The 20,054-nt window shown below is 38.1% G+C and overlaps 1 protein-coding gene across 10 annotated transcripts in view; it reads left to right on the top strand.

The window, feature by feature from the left end:
* ltbp1 (latent transforming growth factor beta binding protein 1) overlaps positions 1 to 19,186 on the top strand; it is a 208,993-nt gene extending 189,807 nt beyond the window's left edge. For 9 of the 10 annotated variants that reach the window (XM_044215115.1, XM_044215114.1, XM_044215113.1 and 6 more), the window contains 9 exons: positions 4,077 to 4,214; positions 6,127 to 6,288; positions 7,069 to 7,158; positions 7,831 to 7,959; positions 10,146 to 10,286; positions 11,610 to 11,786; positions 12,631 to 12,792; positions 15,648 to 15,797; positions 15,895 to 19,186. In XM_044215115.1, the coding sequence (XP_044071050.1) occupies positions 4,077 to 4,214; positions 6,127 to 6,288; positions 7,069 to 7,158; positions 7,831 to 7,959; positions 10,146 to 10,286; positions 11,610 to 11,786; positions 12,631 to 12,792; positions 15,648 to 15,797; positions 15,895 to 16,067 (1,322 nt within the window). In that variant the 3' untranslated portion in view covers positions 16,068 to 19,186. The remainder of the gene's footprint in view (positions 1 to 4,076; positions 4,215 to 6,126; positions 6,289 to 7,068; positions 7,159 to 7,830; positions 7,960 to 10,145; positions 10,287 to 11,609; positions 11,787 to 12,630; positions 12,793 to 15,647; positions 15,798 to 15,894) is intronic. The other variant, XM_044215118.1, reaches the window with a different exon arrangement.
* The last annotated feature ends 868 nt before the right edge of the window (positions 19,187 to 20,054 follow it).

The following is a 20,054-nucleotide window of genomic DNA, read 5'->3' as shown; positions in this document are numbered from 1 at the left end:
AAAAAGTAGTAGGTAAAGTAGGAGTTCATCTTTTGTTGCTTCTTCTCTCTTGGTTGCCTGCTCTCTACTCCCAATATCTTGTCTCCCCTTCTTGCCTCGGAGATTCTATATTCACCTTCATCTCTTCCCATCTCTATTCTTCTCCCTCTACATTCTCCCAAGGAGGCTCTGTAGCAATATTGCCAGTTTGACCTTTCTTATTGGGTTTAGCGAACCCAACAATATGTTGATGTCTGAAGATTAGACTGATGATTCACAGATTTATTTGAAGTCTCCTACTAATCCAAAGAGGTGAAAGTGCTTCTCTTCCCTTTTACAGTTAGTCCCATCCCTTATCCAAGATGGTGAGGGTATTGCAAAATATCCCATGCAAACTGTATTATGTCACTTGGCATCTTGAGCAACTTTTGCCTATTCTCCTTGGAAGAAAGATAGCAGCATTGCTACTAGGTCTGCTCCATTCTGGGTCCATTGGAGAAATTCTAATTATTATTCGGACTAGAAGAAGAGATTGAGTCTGGTTCTTCCCAAGGTTTCTGCCTGTTAAACGGAAGTTTTTTCTTGCCACTGTCGCCAATTGCTTGCTCATGGTGGGATTTGTTGGGTCTCTGTAAATAATATTATAAAGAGTACGGTCTAGACCTGTTCTATAGGAAAAGTGCAGTGAGATAACTTCTGTTATGAATTGGCGCTATATAAATTAAATTGAATTGAAATTATCCATGCAGGTCCAAATCAAAGGCAACAGTAACTCAATGACACACTCCCAGGTGTGACTGACTGCAGCTTAACGAACGTTAAGCAAGCCATTTCTAGAAAATCTCACATGGCTCAGTTGGCTTTGACTCACATCAGTTGACTTCAGATAAATAAAGCCTTAAAGAGAAAAAAGACACTATTTCCAAGACGGAACACAACTATCATAGTTTTTTCCCTTGCTGTCTGTTTTAACTTTTTTCATATTTACAAATCAGATGATAGTGATTCTGCTTCCTGTCACAGAGATGGTTTGTAAAGCTCTTGACTGTCAAGTTGATATAAGCACTCTCTGTAAATCTGTGTCTCCCTGGTGTTTAGCTGCAGTTCATCTAAAGACATCAGGCCAGAATCCCCCTTGGTCAGACCTCCTTTGCTTCCCAAGCCAAACAAAATTGTTGTGTGTCAAATACAAGTCAAATTGATTTTGCCTTCTCTTCAGGTTTCTTTCCTCTTGATTTCTTAATATTTGGAGATTGGGCATTTTTGAACAGTTTTGCTATTTTCCTTAAGAACTACCTACCTACTACATATGGTCAATGTGCACCTGAGGACGTAATTGAAGACTGTCCTCCCTCGCTGTAAAGCTTTGTTTATGCCTGACACATTAAACTGATCATATCAAATCAGCGTTTATATTAAATAACAATCTAACTTACATTAAATACATTTTTCAACGGGGCACCACTCCTTACCAGGAGAAAATTTTTATAGCCATTTATAATTAATTGATCAATTAATTACTAATCAATTTATTCAAATTGGAAACACAGGAAACCACTAAGTGGACAAACTTTACTAGTTACCATTGAAATAAACTAGGCGCCTTTCAGTAACTGAGAAGTTTTAGAAAGTCAAGGGAGATTATTATTAGGAATTATCAATCAGCTCAAGTAATTTAGCTATCATATCTATCTTGATGGGAGATCCTAATTTTTATCTACATTTCCAAATTGTTTTTAATAAGCTAAAACGTCAAACCCCAATATCACAGAAAATAATCTGTTGTTTCACCTGAGTTTTGGCTGAGCATGGCAGGCTTTGCGGTGGAGAGGAGAAGCAGTGCCCTTTCCCTGAGCACCCGGTGGGCGATCGGTTCTGTATGAAACTCCCCGGCGTTCCATGTTTCCGGACGCAGGGCCGACGTCAGCTTGAGTCAGGTCTCTTCCATAATCAGGCTGATGACGTTCGGTTGTGATGGCAACACGGTCAGTCTACCAGCTGTTGTCTGAGTTTAAAGTTTGTTGCCCTGGTAGCGCGCCCCATGTATTTACTGCAGTGGCATGGGTTCGAATCCAACCCTTTGCTGCCTGTCATGCCCTCTCTCTTGCTCCACACATTTCCTGTCTCTCTTCAGCTGTTCCTATCAAACAAAAAGGCAAAAAGCCCCCCCCAAAAAATCTTTTTAAATTAAGTTCGTTATGGTCCTCGTTAGGACTCAGGTGCTGCAGCAGAGTGGAGCAGGCTTCTTTAACCTGGTAGCAGTAGTTTTTTTAGGAATGTTAATAAGTTTCTTAATTTAAGAGTTAAGTCTTTGAGTCTCATTCTCTCCATCTCTATCTCTCTCTAGTTCTCCTTCTAAAAGTCCAAGGTTTCTTTCAGAGTTGTTGGATATCTGCCTTTTTCCAACATGTTCACCAACACCTCCTCGCTGGTGTGTCCGAGGTCTGCTGAAGATGATAAGGTTTTTGAAATGCAGAGGAGAAGAGCTCAAGACGTAAGAGAGTGAGGACAAGAAGTTTCTCTTGTCTTAAAGTCTTCTGTAAGAGGGGGCGGGGTTGTTTGTTTTTCAAGGAGCCACTCCCACCCTATCTTATCATAATTCTTTCTAATGAATTAATAAAGCTTTAAGTTTAATTCTCCCATGTTAAAGCTTTGTCTCATCAGTTGTTGGAAGGCACCAAACACTTTTATGAATTATACGGGATATTATCTACTTCTAAGTAATTAAAAGACACCGTTAATTACAGGATAGAAAATGTTCATCAGGATGGGGTTGATCGCTACAGCAGTGTTCCCGGCGCCAGGGCGCGTGTGCCAGTGACATCATTGTTTCAAATTAGTTAAATGGGCATCTGAAGAACATTACAATACAACTGAGAGCATGACTCCCACAAATGCTGATAAAAGCAAATAACTTAAATGAAGAAGTAAAGTAATATATTAATTTTTACTGTTAATATGTCTCAAAGATTTTAAAAAGCCAGCCAATTCATTTTTAAATGCTTCAAAAACAGGAGATCTTAAAAGTCTACATTTGAGTAAATAAGTTTTTCTCAGCAGAATCTAATTGTTTAAAGGATATACCTTTGTTTCATTGGAATACATTTGTTCCAAATACTTGCCGTCTTTCTTTACAGGGTGTGTACAGTGGTGATAAAGTATGTTCATGAATAAATATGAGTTTACAATTAATTAATTCATTCTATCAATGCACTGAGGAGCTGTATAGCAGAGTGTGCAGCCAAGTTTGGTCTATGGCATTCTTCTGATAACACTCACTGACTTCTTGATTCTTCACAGAATGTTTTGTTTGTGCGCCCCCTGGCGTTTCGATGCATACTGCATGGAATAGCGCATTGAGGCTAAACACCTCTATGCGTGCTCATAGCTCATGCGCAATCTGTGGATCTGTCTCGTGTGAGCATAAACAAATCTTAAAAGCCTCCTGAGGACATAATTCAGGACCGTTCGCATCTATATATGAGCTAAGGCCAATGGGGAAACTTCATCACTCTCTCACTCACTCAGTAAGTCAGGGACAGACTTTCGAGTTTATAGGGCTGGCCGTGTTTTGCTGTGGTCCAGCCAAAAATCTGACATATGTATTGTCTATCAATATGGGTATTTTGTTGCAGATCCCAAGATGCAGATAAAATATTAAGTAATAGTTTTAACAGTAGTTCTTTCATATTTGAGGGGAGGTACATTGATCATTTCTTCATGGTTTTGATTTGATTTCAATTTGTGAAATCTGTTTCATTTAGTGTTAAAATATTCATCTTTTGGTCTGAACGCCACACACCACAATCTGTAGCCAGAGAGTGATGCAAGCGGTGTTCAAATGGTTGCAAACTGCAATTTCACCACTAGATGCCACTAAATCCTACACGCTGGACCTTTAATCAAGGTAAACGCAGGGGACAGCCATGCATAATGGCACTGTGCTCTGGTGCGGCACTTCTCAAATCGGAGGCTGCAAATTCATCAACATATCTGTCCTGCTGCCTTGAAATGGCTGGAGCAGAATGGGGAGAGGCTAATGACCAGCCTAATTCAAAATAAGATTATTAACATGTTCTTCTGTTCCTTCTCCACAGATGTGAATGAGTGTGTGCTGCTGAGCGGTATGTGTGGAGAAGCCCAGTGTGTGAACATTGATGGTTCCTTCGTCTGCCTGTGTCCCAGTGGCCAGGACTATAACACCATGATCGGCAAGTGTGAGACCATTCCCACAGGTGACCCACCTTCAGCTTTTGTACAAATTAGTAACAAAGAACCTGAATACATGAATGAATTCATTACACTCTGTCATGGTTATTGTCATTTCTCCATACAAGTTTGTAAATTGAGGTAGACAAACTTCATACAGTAAATAGGGACAAAAATGCAATTCATTTTCTTGTTATTGCTAAAGACCTGCAAACTATCTGATATAAATAACAATAAATCTGCTTTAATCAAACACATGATGTAAAACTGCACTCACACAAGTATAAATGACTCCATAATCAAATCCAGACATGACTGTGGATGTATGATGTTTTATGCAAACAAAATAAAATGTCAATCTACGATGTAGTTAAGACATGCTCACTGAGCCCAATGAATTCTTTTATATTTGAAGTCCTAGTACATTAAAGATGAGAAGGTAGTGATGCTCAACCATCTTCATCTTTTCACGGTTCTTTTTTACTTAAACAATATGCTAGTTTGCTGCAGTGTTAGGTTGTGATGAAAATCTGCACCCTGTATCATACAGGTCAAACAATTTGTTCCTGAGTTCAGGAAAATGGTCAACATTTCAGCAGTGCACTGCCTCCAATTTGTTTAAAGCCCACATAGAGAACTTGCTTCAAACCAGTTGAGAAAATCTCAATCCCAAGAAATGAATTGGCTCCCCTGGTACATTCAAAACTCCTATTGTGTGCAATGCAGCTGTTTGGCTTTTTCTCTGTGGCAGCATTGCACATAAGGAAAAAAGTATGTACACTACCGCCCAAAAGTTTGGGGTCGCCTGCCACAAAAGCTTGATTCGGTACAGTCAGATGGCTGAGAGGAATGCTTTATATTTTTAAATGGTCTTTCATGCTTTTAGGTTGTAGAAGTCCTCTTTGCAAATAGATGTTATTTTGTACGAAGGGTTTGCAAAAAAGTGTTTGTACATGGAGAACAAAACGCTGTACAATGGTTCAACCTGACTGACAACTGAAAGGGCAGAAAGAGACAAAGATACCTCTGAGTAACAGTTAAATAAGAATATTAAAGAAACCAGCAGTCGTTGGTGAAAGAAACTGGAAGCTGAGCATTAAAATCTGTGCAGATTTAAATAGGAACAGGTTCCTGTTTCAGTGTCAAGTGCACAATGATGCCTCGAACAAGCTGGAATTAACAGGCGCGTTGCTTTAGCAGAGCTATTGTTAAATCTTCACAATAGAAACAGCAGGTTAGTCCAGGGTTAGCACTGCTGGAACTGGATCACAGAACAGCAGCTGAACATACTACGGACTGGCAAATCACAGTTTAAACCTATTCAGTCCAACCACTGAGTAGACTGCAGAGGGCCCAAACAAAAACAGGTTGCCAAAATATTTAGCGCCCAATTGCACAGTTGTGGTTCAAAAATTGATCTAGGGTCACTTACGCTTTTCTGGACTGGAAAACAAATTAAAAATTTAGGAGTATTTGGGGGCAAAAATGGTTACAACAGTATTCTCCCTTGTCATGCAACACTGTGGGGACATGGGTTTTAATCATTTAATTATTCTAAAACTCTTTCAAATGTAAATAATACATTTGGTGTATAATTATACTGTTTTTATCTATGTTAAAATAGTCATTATTGAAGGAAAGAAGAAAAACTTCAACAGGTGACTCCAAACTTTTGAGCGGTAGTGTATGTACAGTAAAGAGGGGCTGGAAAACTTTTCTACTCCTGTAGTAGTTTAAGTCAGAAACAACTGGCTGGACTCAAGGTCATTTTTGGATCAGGTTGGGTTCTTAAGGTTTACAGGAGGTAAAATGACACTTACACACTCATGATTTGATATGAGTGACATCCACTGAGCTAAACAAATATTTCCCATCTGATCCTTAATAGTCGCTGTGTGTTCATTCTTCTCTCCTTCTCTTCCTTCATTCATTTTTTAGCATCAACAGTGGAGCGTAAGGAGTGCTACTATCATCTGAACGATGAGAACCTGTGTGAGAGTGTGCTGACCAGCAATGTCACCCTGCAGGAGTGCTGCTGCACACTGGGAGCCGGCTGGGGTGACAACTGTGAGGTGCATCCCTGTCCTGTCAATGGCACAGGTGAGTTAGAGGAGGAGTAAGAGAAGGAAGGAATTTATACAATAACACACAGATACACTCAGTATCTTTACTAGACCCACCTTGGGCTTTATTTCAGTAACACAGTATACCAGATTTTAAAAGCATCATTATAATATCTTAATAAACTGTAGGTCTATAATGAAGCTAGAGAGCAAAAGCTCATGTGTTGAGTTAATTTAAAGAAGTGTGCAGCTTGCAGCACCACCACAGATGCAATTATCTAGGACCCGCTTTGTATGGGGATAAATGAGTTAGCTTGATTTGAATGATGATTTGACACAAACCTGTACAGCTGTAGACAAAAAAGTTTGTCTACATCTGTGGTCAGAGCAACAAGTCCTCTAAGTTAGGGCTGTACCCAAATCAGAATTTTCCAGTGGCCAGTTTAGGATGCCAGTTGGAGAGGAGTAGCAGTAACATCAGTAACTTCCTGGAGTCTGTGCTGATTGCCTGGCAACAATGTAACGCTAACCCTAACCCTGGCTCTCAGAGACCTACACATTACTCTTGTCTCTCCATTCTTTTCTGAACTTCAGTCAGTGAAACATTTTGGCTGACTGGGTATTATTCAGTATGCATTTCTTAGTAAACAGGTATTCTAGTGTCAAAATGTCAGGAAGCACCTCCCAGTCATCCCAGTCAAGTGTACCTTATTAAGTGTCCTTATAGTATAGGTATGCAAATACACAACTCAGTGCACGATGAACCCTTAACCTCCAAACCTCCATAACTGTGTCTGACATGTCTGTCCCCTTTCAGACCAGTTCAATCAGATATGTCCATCTGGAAGAGGTTTTATTCTCAATGGAGACTTGTTGTATGGAGTACCCACAGCTGACAGCTACAAAGGTAAGACTAAGCTACTTTTACATGACGTAAAGGGTAACTTCGGTATTTAACCTGGACTCTATTTCCCATGTTTTTGTGTTTAAGTGACTAATGGGGACAACAACTTTTGAAACTGGTCCAGTATTGAGTGAGAGCGCTGCAGCCGGAAACCGTGAAACGGGCTGTGATGTAATCCTTCCGGGCAATAGCGCGGTGTCCATGTACGACCACTAAAAGTGCTTGTTTTTGCCACTGACGCACTCTAAGTTTCTGACAACATTCTGGAAAGGACCCTACTGAGATAGAACTGTTTCAGAGAACTTTTGGTGACTGCAAGTCAGACTGGAAGGGCCGATTTATGGTTCTCACTAACATAGTCTGTCAGTGAACTGAGTACTACTATACAGTACGTAGAATTACTATACAGTACTATGTACTAGTACTATAGTACTAGTATATAGTACTATAGTAATAAATATCTGTATTTCTCTGTCTGTATGGTAATGCTACATGAATGCTACATGCAGATTATACCTAAATATGTTAATGTTACATCTACCCTGCTACCATGTGCCTCACTCCTGGGAGCCATTGTCCTCCAAAAAAAAGCCACTGTATAGTTACTCATGGCTCTCCATTGTAACCACAAACTCTGAACATGTAACATGTGAAGCCTACTCTGCCTGTTTGCAGATGCAGATGAATGTACACTGTTTGGCCAGGAGGTGTGTAAAGGAGGCTTCTGTTTGGATACTGTGGGCAGCTACGAGTGTTACTGCAAGACCGGACAGGACTACGACCCTGCCAACCTGGAGTGCAAAGGTCAGGGTGATACACACCAAAAGAAAGGCTGTGTGTGCATGTGTGTGTTAGAGAAACCTTGTAGAAGATGTTAAAAGTTTCCTCCTTTGCCTAATACACCTAACACTGATCTAAAACTCTTTTGGCTGATAACTTGCTGTCAAATCAGAGTTTGTATGTGAATCAGTGTGTTTGAGTGCTCTGCTCTCCCTGTAGCAGCTTAGAATCACCAGATTAAGCATCCATAACCAGACCAGGACGAAACCAAACCAGATCTGTTACATTAACAACACATTAATCAGGTAGGGCAGAATATAGAGCACAGCAGCTACAGCAGGAGACCATCCACAGGGTGGACTTATGTCTGAACCAGGAGGAATGCACATCCACATTTAATACTTGTTTAAATTACAGTGTTGTAATTTTGCTGTAAAGCTGTCAAAAACAGGATTCAGGCTGCAGCCTCAAAATGTTTCTGTGGCAGCTCTGTGAATTTCTAGAATATTTTCACTGTGCATGGCTATACTGTCGGAAGAAGACTGTACACCATGGTTTGTGGAGGGCCTGAAAAGGTTATATATATATATATATATATATATATATATATATATATATATATATATAAATATATATATAAATATTTCACACAGAATCATCTACATTAAAAGACTTAAAACATAAAAATTCTAGTTCAATTCAGTTTTATTTATATAGCGCCAATTCATGACAGAAATTATCTCATTGCACTTTTCCTATAGAGCAGGTCTAGACCGTACTCACCCAACAAATCTTGACCTTGGGAACAGTAGTTACAATAAACTAAAAATAAAAGGTCCACTTCCTGACTTTTTCCAGGGCTTTTCATCTGCATCTCACAATCTTTATACGGCTCTCCTGAGCACTGAAAAATATTTTTGTGCATTTCTGCCTTTACTAACAGTAGCGGTTGTAGAGTGACAGGAAAAGGGAGAAAGAGCTTTTCCCAAAGATTTCAAAAGCTAGTTAGTGAACCTTGAGTTTAGATTATTTTGTTAAGCTACTAATTTTCAAGGTCAAGAATTAGCTTTGAGAGCTAATTCACACAAATCCTTAAAAAGGAAAAAAAATGTTTTTTTTTCTTTTACCAAACTTTGTCTTTGGAAAGTGCAAAACAGCTATGACAGAGAAAAAAACTGTAAAAACACTGCAGCAATTACTGCCTAGCACAGATTTATAGTCTTTTGTAATCTTCAGCCTGATTTGTGGACTGAAACCAGTGATAAATTTTAATTGACCTAGCGTTTTACATTAAACTTACAGAAACTACAAAATCTTTTCACCCCCGAGCAATTTAAAGCAAAATGTCATTTTTGTCAACTTCACATTTAAATGAATCTAATCATCATCTTCCACAACCCGGCATAGAATAAGTAGGATGTAAATGGATGGATAATAACTGTCTCAATGAAAAGGATACTCCAGGTGAAATAAATGATAAATTGAACAGTTTTATACAACAAAGTAACAGGAGAGAAGAGGACCGGGTAGAGAGTGAAGCCCAGCAGAGGTTTGGCTATTGGCTAGGTTTTCTTTCATTTACACCAATTATGTCTGGCCTGAAGAGTCAGAAAACCAGTCCAGATCTGGCCTGAAGGCTTTGTGCTTTATATATGCAAATTCTTAAGAAATGATGGAGAGCGACTTGAGTTGAAATTACCTGTAGTTGTATGTGACATTTACATTCATAGAAAAAAGGAACAAATCTCATTCTGGAGTGTATTTCTCTAATATTCAACTTTTCGTGATGATCCGGTTGTAAATCAGCAGTCATTTGAACTCCACAATCCTTCTTTACTCAGCAGACATACAGTAAACTTACCTTTGTAACATGGATTTTGAAAAGTGTTCTATAAATCAAGATTATTATTTACAAAATGTATAAAAAGTGCTAAGGCAGCAAAATAAAACACACAAGTCATAAAACCATCTGGTTTTAAAAGAAAACAGAAAAACACTTTTAGGTAAGTAAAAGACAGAAAATTAAAACTCAAGTAAAATCAGGAAAAGCTCTCTGATAAAAGCATGTTTTAAGAAGGCACTTAAAAGAGATCACTGTCTCAGCCGACCTGATTTCCTCGTAAGGTGAGGACGTGCAGCTGACATGAAGAAAGTCCTCTGACTTTGCTATTTTTCCATTAAATGTTTCTGTTTGCTTTTCTTTCCTGTAGACATCAATGAGTGTCTGGATGAGTCAGTGTGTGTTGGTGGACAGTGTTTGAACACAGATGGCTCATACATGTGTTTCTGTACACATCCCATGGTATTGGACCCCAACAGTAACCGCTGTATCTTTGTTCCTGAGGTAGCTGGTAAGAAAGGCTTTTTTTTTTATATCCCATACACACAGATTGAACTAAAGACAACCATTCAGAGGCTGCCTTCTTAATATTTCCCTCCAGGATATTCTTGCATTTGCAAAGATGAATGCAAATCATTCCAACACCTATAGTATTTTAGTTTTAGTTTTGTCAAGTCTTTGCAATATTTTAGCCAAAACAAAATGTCTCAAGAAACAACTTCTGACTTCTGTGCAAATCATTAATACTTAAAGTTAGCCCTAATAGAGCTTCTCTGACAGGGCTCATTCCCAGGCTATGTATTGCCCCCTAACAAGTTCAAATCTCAGTAAACCATTCATTACCTTCTACCTACATTTCGCCATCTCTAACCTAACTCCTCAAACTATCCATTTGATTTTTGGAGCTGGTTGGGAGCACAGCCACATAGACCAAAAGTACAAACCAAAAAAGTCCTTCAAACATGTTCAACTTTCTGATAGACTGCAGCAAGTTTGTAAAACAATCAGACTTAAGGCTTAAATGCATTAAACTGATCATAGTGAATGACCTTTAACTTGGTAAGAGAAAGGAGCATATTTACACTCACTTTCGGCTATCATATGAAATCAGCGTTCACATTAAATAACAGAATTTAACTCATGTTAAATTCACCTCAGGGAAAATAGTCTCGATCTGAAGTTGCTACAGAGTTCTTGTCTTGCGTACAGTGAACTGAATACTTCATACACACAAAACCACATAACCAAATTCTTTATAAATGGAATGTTTATTAAATTACTAACTACACACACAATAAGCCATTGACTACACAAACCATCTCTCTTTCTAAACTAATAACTAACTAACTAGTAACAGGCACTCTGCGGGCATTCGGCCCTGGTGAACATCTTGGTTAGCCAATGGGTTTCTCTGCCTCTTCTGTTCGGGCATTGTAGATTCCCATGTGATAACTTGGCTCAAGTCGCCCATCTTCGTTCCTCTCCCTCTCAGCGTGCCGCAGGGTGATAAGGTTTTCTTTACAATTCAAACAGTGTCCAGATGACTACGACTGAAACCTTTTCTACGATATTTCATTTATTTGTATTTGGTATAAATAATATTTCAATTAATTGCATAAGGCCTGTTTGGATGAAACAGAGCATATGACACATAACTTTACGAGCTTTCAATAAGTAACCTCCTTAAGTTACTAGAAATCCAGTCTGTGGTCTGTAGAGTGTCAATCCATGTGTGTGTCTCTGTTGTTCTGTATGTCTTACTTGTTTGTGCTATGTATACACTGTCTGTCTGTCTGTACTGTGTTATGTAGTAATGCTGTGTATGTGTTTGTAGAGCAACAAGAGTTGGAGCAGATAGACTACCAGGGCATCTGCTGGCAGACGGTTACAGAAGCAAAGTTGTGTATGCGGCCGCTGGGTCCCAACAGGAAGACCACATACACAGAGTGCTGCTGTCTGTATGGACAGGCCTGGGGCATGGACTGTGCCTTGTGTCCACCCAGAAACACCGGTACACACTACACAATGCACACACTGCTCTCATATGTAGTGTAAGGGCAGGCTCAGACACACCATACTGTATGTCTGTGTCTCATATTCTGTTGTGTTTGACCAGTGTTTGCCAGCACTCACACAAAGGAAGTCACTCCTGTAAACTGGCTGTCAAGTATTTGAGGTGCCAACAATTTCCCAATACAGGTGCGGAGACAAAAAAAGATTTGAAATTTGGATTTTAATCCGTCTGTAGGTTTAGGTGTAAGTTGAGTACTAAAACTAGTCTTTGTTTTTGTCTGTTTATTTGCACACGGCAAGTGTTTACTCTGGAAGGTCAGGGCTGCCACAATATTAAAAAGAATAATTATTTAATGAAAGTGCTATTTGGTTGCACATGATTTATGACAAACTTATAATTTAAATGATAAAATCTAATTTAATTTACAACATTACTAACATCAAAATGAAGACTTCATAAATATTCATTGTTGTACTTGTGAGTGTAACCCTGAATTATGTGATGAGTTTAACAGAATATTGTCATACATGGTACACACCAATGGCAAATGAAATTTCAATTTTATTAATTGATTTCATTTTAATATTGGCCACCCTGTCCACAAGTATCTTCACACACTCTTCACCATCTATTCTCTACAGTCAGCCATAGCTGCATTTACACCAGCAGTGAAACATTTTTCCAGCAAACATAGCATACAAGTGTGCACAACCAATGATTAATGAGTTGACTGGTCAACTGTGGGTTCTCAGACCTCTTAATAATTATTATTATTACAGCAGCTTCTGACTTTTCTTATTCAATGATTTATGTCTTTACTCTCTCTCTGTCTCTCTCTCAGAGGATTATGCGTCCATGTGTAACCTTCCTCTGGGTGATGGGCGGCGGCCCTACGGTCATGACGCCCTTGTTGCCGGCCCAGTCCATGAATATGAAGTGAGCCCAGACTATTCACCATCACCTGAGCAGCAAGCTGTCCTACCTTTTTACGAGAATGAGGAGCGTGAGTATTTGGATTTTATGCATCCTTTATATTAACAGAGGAATAGCACTGAAACACAGTCTTTAGTCAGGTCTTTACAAAGAACAGAGTTCTTGCTAGTAATAGGTAACATGCCTTGGCCATAATTTTTTTTTCTTTATCTGAATGATTACAAGGCCTGAGGAGAAATGAGAAAAAAGCTAATATTAAATCATTAAAGTCTGAAAAAAATAATAATTTAAGGTATTTACCAGTTAATACCTTTCTATGGAGAATAATGGAGAATACAGGGGAGAATAAGAGTTATAATTCATAGAGTGCATGTGGCTCATGGATATCGCTGCTTTAGATAACTTGAAACGTTCATCATGAAATAGTGAGATGTTGATTAACTCTTAACTCTTAAGCTTATGATCAGTGTATTTGTCTAGAATGCTGAATGAAGGCTACACTGTTTGTTTTCAATGGCTTAGGAACTATATGAATAAAATAAAATACAGCGTATTTATCTATAGTAGTAAGTCTATGAGAGGACTGATTACTGTTGTTGCCATTTGGACTGACTTTTATGGGCTTGGATTAAAGCTTGGTGAAACAGGATGACCTAAACCCTTTTTGCAACAATTTTCCAATTTAAGCTAAAATGTAATATACCCACTGGAAGTAATTTTGACCAAATTGTGGCTTTTTCATTGCGTATTTGAAAAGTACACCAAGATTTGGTACAGCTGTTTGGGCCCATTCTTATATGATTTTTGTTGTTTGTATTTAACATACAGGGTGGGCCAAAACGCGTGCCGTATTACTTTGAGTGCCAAAAGAGGGACATTTGTCTGCTCTGGTGATTTCATGAGATTTGGTTCATTGGATTAAAAACAACTTATTGTCTTCTATGACTCCCTGTATAAGTTGATTGGCATGCCACCACGGAGATGCTTCGCACCCTTTGTCAAATTACTACAATATGTTTTATGTTACTCACACAAACAGTATTGGAGATACGGCCACTTTTTAGGCAAATTCATTTTACCCATGGTAGCCATGTTGATTTGATTTAGTTGGAAAATGGTCACAAAGTTTAGCTCTGGGGTTAATGACCACACAGGACGTGTGCCGTTAAAAAGTAACACTGTGAAAAATAAATACAGTAATACAATTTTGAAAAAAATAGTGAAATTTTGATGGTCCAATGACAAATTTATTTCAAGCTAATTTACAATGTAGGTGTTATAACCTTTTTAAATAGTTAACTTTTGGGAAGACAGGATCTGCAATCTGGGAGGAGTTAAAAGGGGAATCTACCTCTACTGCAACTTCTAAAATGATTATAAAGTTGAATCAACACCTCTCTAAAATAGTTTTAAAAAACCTGAACATGATACCCTTCATGGAAGTACATGGAGGATTTATTGCAGGGCTGTTTGTATTAGAGTGGATTAATTTTATCTCAGTTTATCTAATAAACTGACAACTGAGTGTGTATTATACTGGGGATCTATAGATGGTTGGACAGTTATGAGTTCTCCAAACTGCTGGAAGTGAAGCAAAATGCACTGTGAACTGCAGAGCTAGTCATTAGTGGGTATTATATCATAAATATGCAGGCTCAGCTTCTCAGATGACAAACATTGACTTGGGGTTCTCATTTCACAGTGCTTTGCTGCCATCTTGTGACAATAAAACTAACAACATGTTAGAATGAGAACCTTTAAATGGGATGATAGTCCAAGAGTCTGCTGATCCTGATTCCAGTCCTGCAGTAGCTGAATCCTCAGCTGGAAAGAAAGCCTCGACGGGTCACAGTGGAAAATGACAGAGATTGAGAGCCACTCACATAAACCATGTATTTGTATCAGTGTACTCAAAATTCGAATGCATGTTTTTGGAGCGTGCTTGGTTATATGTGTACGGTAAAAACATCAGACACTGAGGACATTAGAAACCAGTGGTGTCATCAGTTTAACTGTTTTCTTAGGATTAAAGCCAGATATTACGTGAACCCTGTTTTTTTTTCTTTGCTGGGAAAGATAAACATGTTCCATTGGCCTTTCACCAACCAATGAAGGTGGGTACTTCAGAGAACTGAAGTCTAGTAGGCCGAATTTACACCTCCTCCTCAAGTGAGATGTCTATAGAGCAGGGATTTTTGAGGTCTGACACTGTGGGCCCCCCTCAGACAAAATTTAAACAACTGCAGGAATATAAAAACCATGTTGACGGGACATTCTGAGCCTTAGTACTGTCAAAAAATATTAATAGTACACCGTGAAAAAAGTTAATATTAATGGATCACTCCTATTATTATTCTTTGTCTTAATTTTATTTAGGGGATAATCATGCTTAAGTTTCAGAACTACCATTCCCATGATGCTTTGAAGGGTGTAAACAGGAAGTATAATGTTGCCATGGAGTCAAGTTAGTTAGCTCCAACTTAAACACCATTAAGAGTATGCCGAATGAACTATTAGCAGTGGACCCATGGATGTAGAGACAACTACCTGGATTACTGTGATGCTAAAGAAAACTTAAAAATGTGATGATTCTGAGGCAAGTTATGGCGTTATAAGGAGCGTCTTTTTTCTATGATTTCTAAGCAGATTTAATATTCGTGATAGACATCAGAGATAATGATATCCTCGCAAAGCGTCAGTTACACTGGATCTAACAATATGCCCCCCAGGGGGCTCTAGCAGCACAGACCCTCCACTACTGTAAAACATTCTCACACATTGCCAAATCCAAAATACATTATTGTGTGAGTAGTGTGTACATGGCTGCCTCTCTCCAGGAATGGGTTTTTTTTTCCAGTGTTATGCTGACATCTCAAAACTGTGACCTGATTTCAGAATGATACACTTTGTCTTTTTGTGCTACAGAGCCATACAAGGCATTTGAGGGTTTGCGAGCAGAGGAGTGTGGGATACTAAACGGCTGTGAGAACGGTCGGTGTGTCCGGGTTCAGGAGGGTTACACCTGCGACTGCTTTGATGGATACACCCTGGACCTGTCCCGCATGGCCTGCATTGGTAAGAGAGCAGTTACACACAATTAAAACTAAGAAAAACTAACACAACTTTAAAGTGTCTGTCATGTTTTTATCTCATTTCTTTCTTCTATCCACAGATGTGAACGAGTGTTCAGAACTAAACAATCGGATGTCGTTGTGTAAAAATGCAAAGTGCATCAACACAGTGGGCTCCTATCAGTGTGTGTGTCTGCCGGGCTTCACTGCCTCGGACAAACTCAACTACTGTGTAGAGGCAGCAACACACCAAACATCACCAGACACACAGTGAGCATGGACGGAGACTAGGGGGCGACAAAAGACACTAAAACCACACGCACAAGCTTGTATTACTATACTTGTGAGGACGTCCACTAACTACATTCAGTCACTGCCAAATCCTCAACACTAATCTTAAAGGTGAACTCCCTGGTTTGGTTAAAGTGTCCAGCTGCACTCCCAAATCACTTCACAACTGATCATGTGACAGTGACTTGAAGGAAAGTTAGAGATTTGGGGGTCATATAGCAAAATCAGGGAGTGTACCTTTTAAACTGATAAAAATCTAGTTATAATCCTTGCCCTTTCTAAATCAAACCTCCAAAACCTAAACCTTAAATATTGCCTTTGAATGAACCTAATCCTTATTCTAATCTTACTCCATAATTCAAAAAGTAATCTAAATCCAGATCTACCATTTATCAGTGTCATTATATTTACTCATTTCCTGCATTTCCCTTGTGTTCTACAACACTGTGGATTTTTTCAGTACTTCTGTTGCATTATATTTGTTATATTTTCTATTTATGTTACCCTTGATAAATATTATAAAGTACTCCCAATGTTAAGACCTAATTTTGTGATTGATTAATTAATAATTTTTTAAAATGAATTTTCACCGACTACACTACACTGTAACTTGCTCTGGTTTCTGTGGTTAAAGCTCCTGGTGGTTCTGCTCCTACCTTACTATCACATCGCATTGCAAATATTGTTGCAAGGAGTCATCGTTAATGTCACACCTGTGCTTTTACTTCTATGACAAGTCAAAATGTCTGCTGTGTAAACTGTCTCAAATTCTGTTGGCTTCCAAATGTGTCTGTCATCTGACAGATCAAGACTAAAGCTGTCTGAAATCACTCATTCAGTATTTCTTATATAACACACTCCACTTTACTCTATAATGACCAGTACATTGAGAATTTAGACAGTTATGAATCATAATTTTCACATAAAACGTAATGCATTGCATTCTGGGAATATATGAAAATTGTCTTCCAAGTGCATAAGCCAAAAAAGTTTGATAGCTTCCTCACGCACATAAAAATAGCTTTTCTTGGCTCTGGGAAAGTTTTACAAATATAAAATCTTGTCGATTTTAAAAATTCATAATACAAAGTAATAACTGACCTTGCTTGCAATTTTAGGTGGTCTGTCAACAATTTTAAAGACATCTCTTTTATAATGGTGGTCTATAGGGAAAATGCGTTTTGAGCCCCAGGGGATTTTTTCGTTGCAGTACCAAGAGTGGCTACTGAGACAAATTGCCAGCAAGGCTGAGCGGTATCAGATCTCTTAATATAATAAATTTAAATAAATGTAATATTAGAAATTTTGAGGGCACTATATACAATATTCAGACACTCACCTAAAATGGCAGAGGGTAAATGTAGCGCACCAGATAGTAAATAGGGAGTAATTTTGTACATAGCCAATGAGTCTACAGCCACATGCTGACGTTTAGCTGGTATAATGTTCGGTTTACTATCTTAGTTTAGCATGTTAGCATGCTAGCATTTGCTAATTAGTACTTAACATTAATCGCAGCTGAGACTGATAGAAAGTCATTAGTTTTACAGGTATTTAGTCACAAACCAAAGTACTGGACAAATTAGAATTTTGACCTGATGATGGCGCTAGATGAAAAGTCACAGGATCAAAGTTATTACAATTCATCCTCTGGGGAACATGGATGTCTGTACCAAATTTCAATGTAATCCATCCAATTGCGGATTTTTCCAAAGTAATTAAGCTGGACCAAAGAGGTGGACTGACCAACCAACAATGCCATCACTAGAGCCCCACTGCTAGCATGGTTCAGAAGTTTGGGGACCACTGCTTTAAAGAATCCTTTAAAAAATTGTACCTTTGTATTTATTATGCTGCGAATAAATCACTTCCCTATACTTATGATGTATTGTCAGAATAAATAATCAGTTTTTTTTCTTACTTAGCTCAACATTTGATGGAGGACCTGAGTCATTTTAATTTATGTTTAATTATGGTGTATAATTGTGTAATTATTAACATTAAAGGATGGTAAATTCGTTGAAGCCCAACAACTAAACCTAATTTTTTACATTTTATTGCTAAATTTTAAATGACAACCTCAAAGAAGTGGGAATCAACTAGTAGTCTTCAAACAGAGCTTTATCACGTTTTTTGTATCCCTGAGGGGACATTTGGTCCTTAAAAGTATAGAAATACAAGCACACATACATACACACAGACACTTACTTAATCAAAGCCCATATATTCTGCACTGTATAAGTTACACACTAAATGAAACAAACAGCAATTTACTTGAGATGAAGATTCAACTTAATCTACTATGTGGTGCCTATGTGGGGGATAGAAACAAAGATTTGTATAAAATGTATGTTTTGTCTGTTGCTTTTCAAAGTTTGTTTCTTTTTTTTAAAGTGGAGTTTTATCTGTGTTATAAGAGGCCATTTTGCTCATTTAACGTATCGACAAACCCTATGGACTTGTGATGGGGGATCATCTTGTTATTTTCTACCCAGTCAAACTGATTGTGGATATTTAATTGTGTGAAGAGGCCAGCTGTCTGCTCCCTCTCTTTCTCCATTACCGTCTCTCTGTCATAAAGAAAAGCGTGTTTCTATACTTCAGAATCACCAAATCATTAATATGCACATTTTGATGTACTAAAGAAAGTTGCTAATGTAAAGTCTTTAGAATAAGCTTTTTGTGGGATTTTGTCTTTGTTTTGTAAGAATGATAAAATGCAATCATACAGTAAAACTACTTGTTGTCTGCAACATAAAACAATGCCAAGTTCCATGTTTCTTACAAAGAGCTAAAAGACTTTTTATTGTTTCCTGGTATTCCTTCCCTTCTTCCTTCCCCTCTGTATGTGTTGAGATGACTGAAATGAATTTCTATTTTTCATACTTCTCTTATCTGCGTTTCACTGCAAAGTCTTGCCAGGTTGCAAAGCTGCTATGGGACAGCGATGGGAGAGAAGAAACTTGTGTACATTTAAACAAAAAAGTGGAGAAAACAGCTGAAGTATTTGTAATTTGTACATGAATAAATAGTTTTTTCTATGAATTCATATTACAGTGTACATTAAACCCCTTGGTAATAAACCACAAATTGTTATATTTACATTGGCTGGCCTTTGGCAAGTAGTTTTTCTTTAATCACTATGCTTGCATTCTTACATTCAAACAAAATGTGATGAAGGTTGTCATTATGAAGGTTACAGACTCTAAGATTTCTATGTAAGCCATTATATCTTCCAGTTAGTTACAAATAGCCTGCAACTTTCATGCCACTGATACTGATTCAAACTTAAGTTTAAAATTGACGTAGAGATCAGGAGACCTTGTGTATGAGTCTGCAGCAGTCTGCAGGGGAGACTTTTGTTGCTTTTGTAAGTAATTAAAGTTATAAATAAATAAAACTCAACGATTCAGTTGAAATCTGGTGAAGGCAGAAACAGCATCATTAATGCTCACAACCTGAAAATTAGATGTACAGCAGAAGAGAATTTTGATTAAGTACTGTATGTATCCGATAGGTGCCTATAAGAACTACTTGCTCCAAATACTGGAGGTCCCAACTTATAACTACTAGTTTAACTGGGAGATTTTCACTACTGAAACTGACATGACACAAACATTTCAATTTATTTATACAGCACCAATTCATAACAGAAGTTTAGCCATTATTGAATTATGTTAATTGGCTACAGCTGATATAATATGCCGCCAGGGATGTTTTTTATATATTATTGTGTCAATATTTTATTGATGGATATTAGTGATTATGCTATTGTGAATGTGTCCATACATTAAGAGAAAGTAGGGAAATTAAAAACTCCTGAATCTAAATCTAATCGCGAGGTACCTAGACCTAATATCCACAAGAGAACATTTCCTTTTCCTTGTCCTCAGTGGTAGCTACAGCCATGCCATCAAATGATAGATGTGTTTTTCCTCAAAATGTCACTGTATCATGTGTTATGTACGAC

This window comes from Siniperca chuatsi, linkage group LG11 (assembly GCF_020085105.1).
Source record: "Siniperca chuatsi isolate FFG_IHB_CAS linkage group LG11, ASM2008510v1, whole genome shotgun sequence".
Taxonomy (NCBI): Eukaryota; Metazoa; Chordata; class Actinopteri; order Centrarchiformes; family Sinipercidae; genus Siniperca; species Siniperca chuatsi.
The sequence above is the reverse complement of the archived record's forward strand: the minus strand, read 5'-3'. Positions and strand labels throughout refer to the sequence as shown.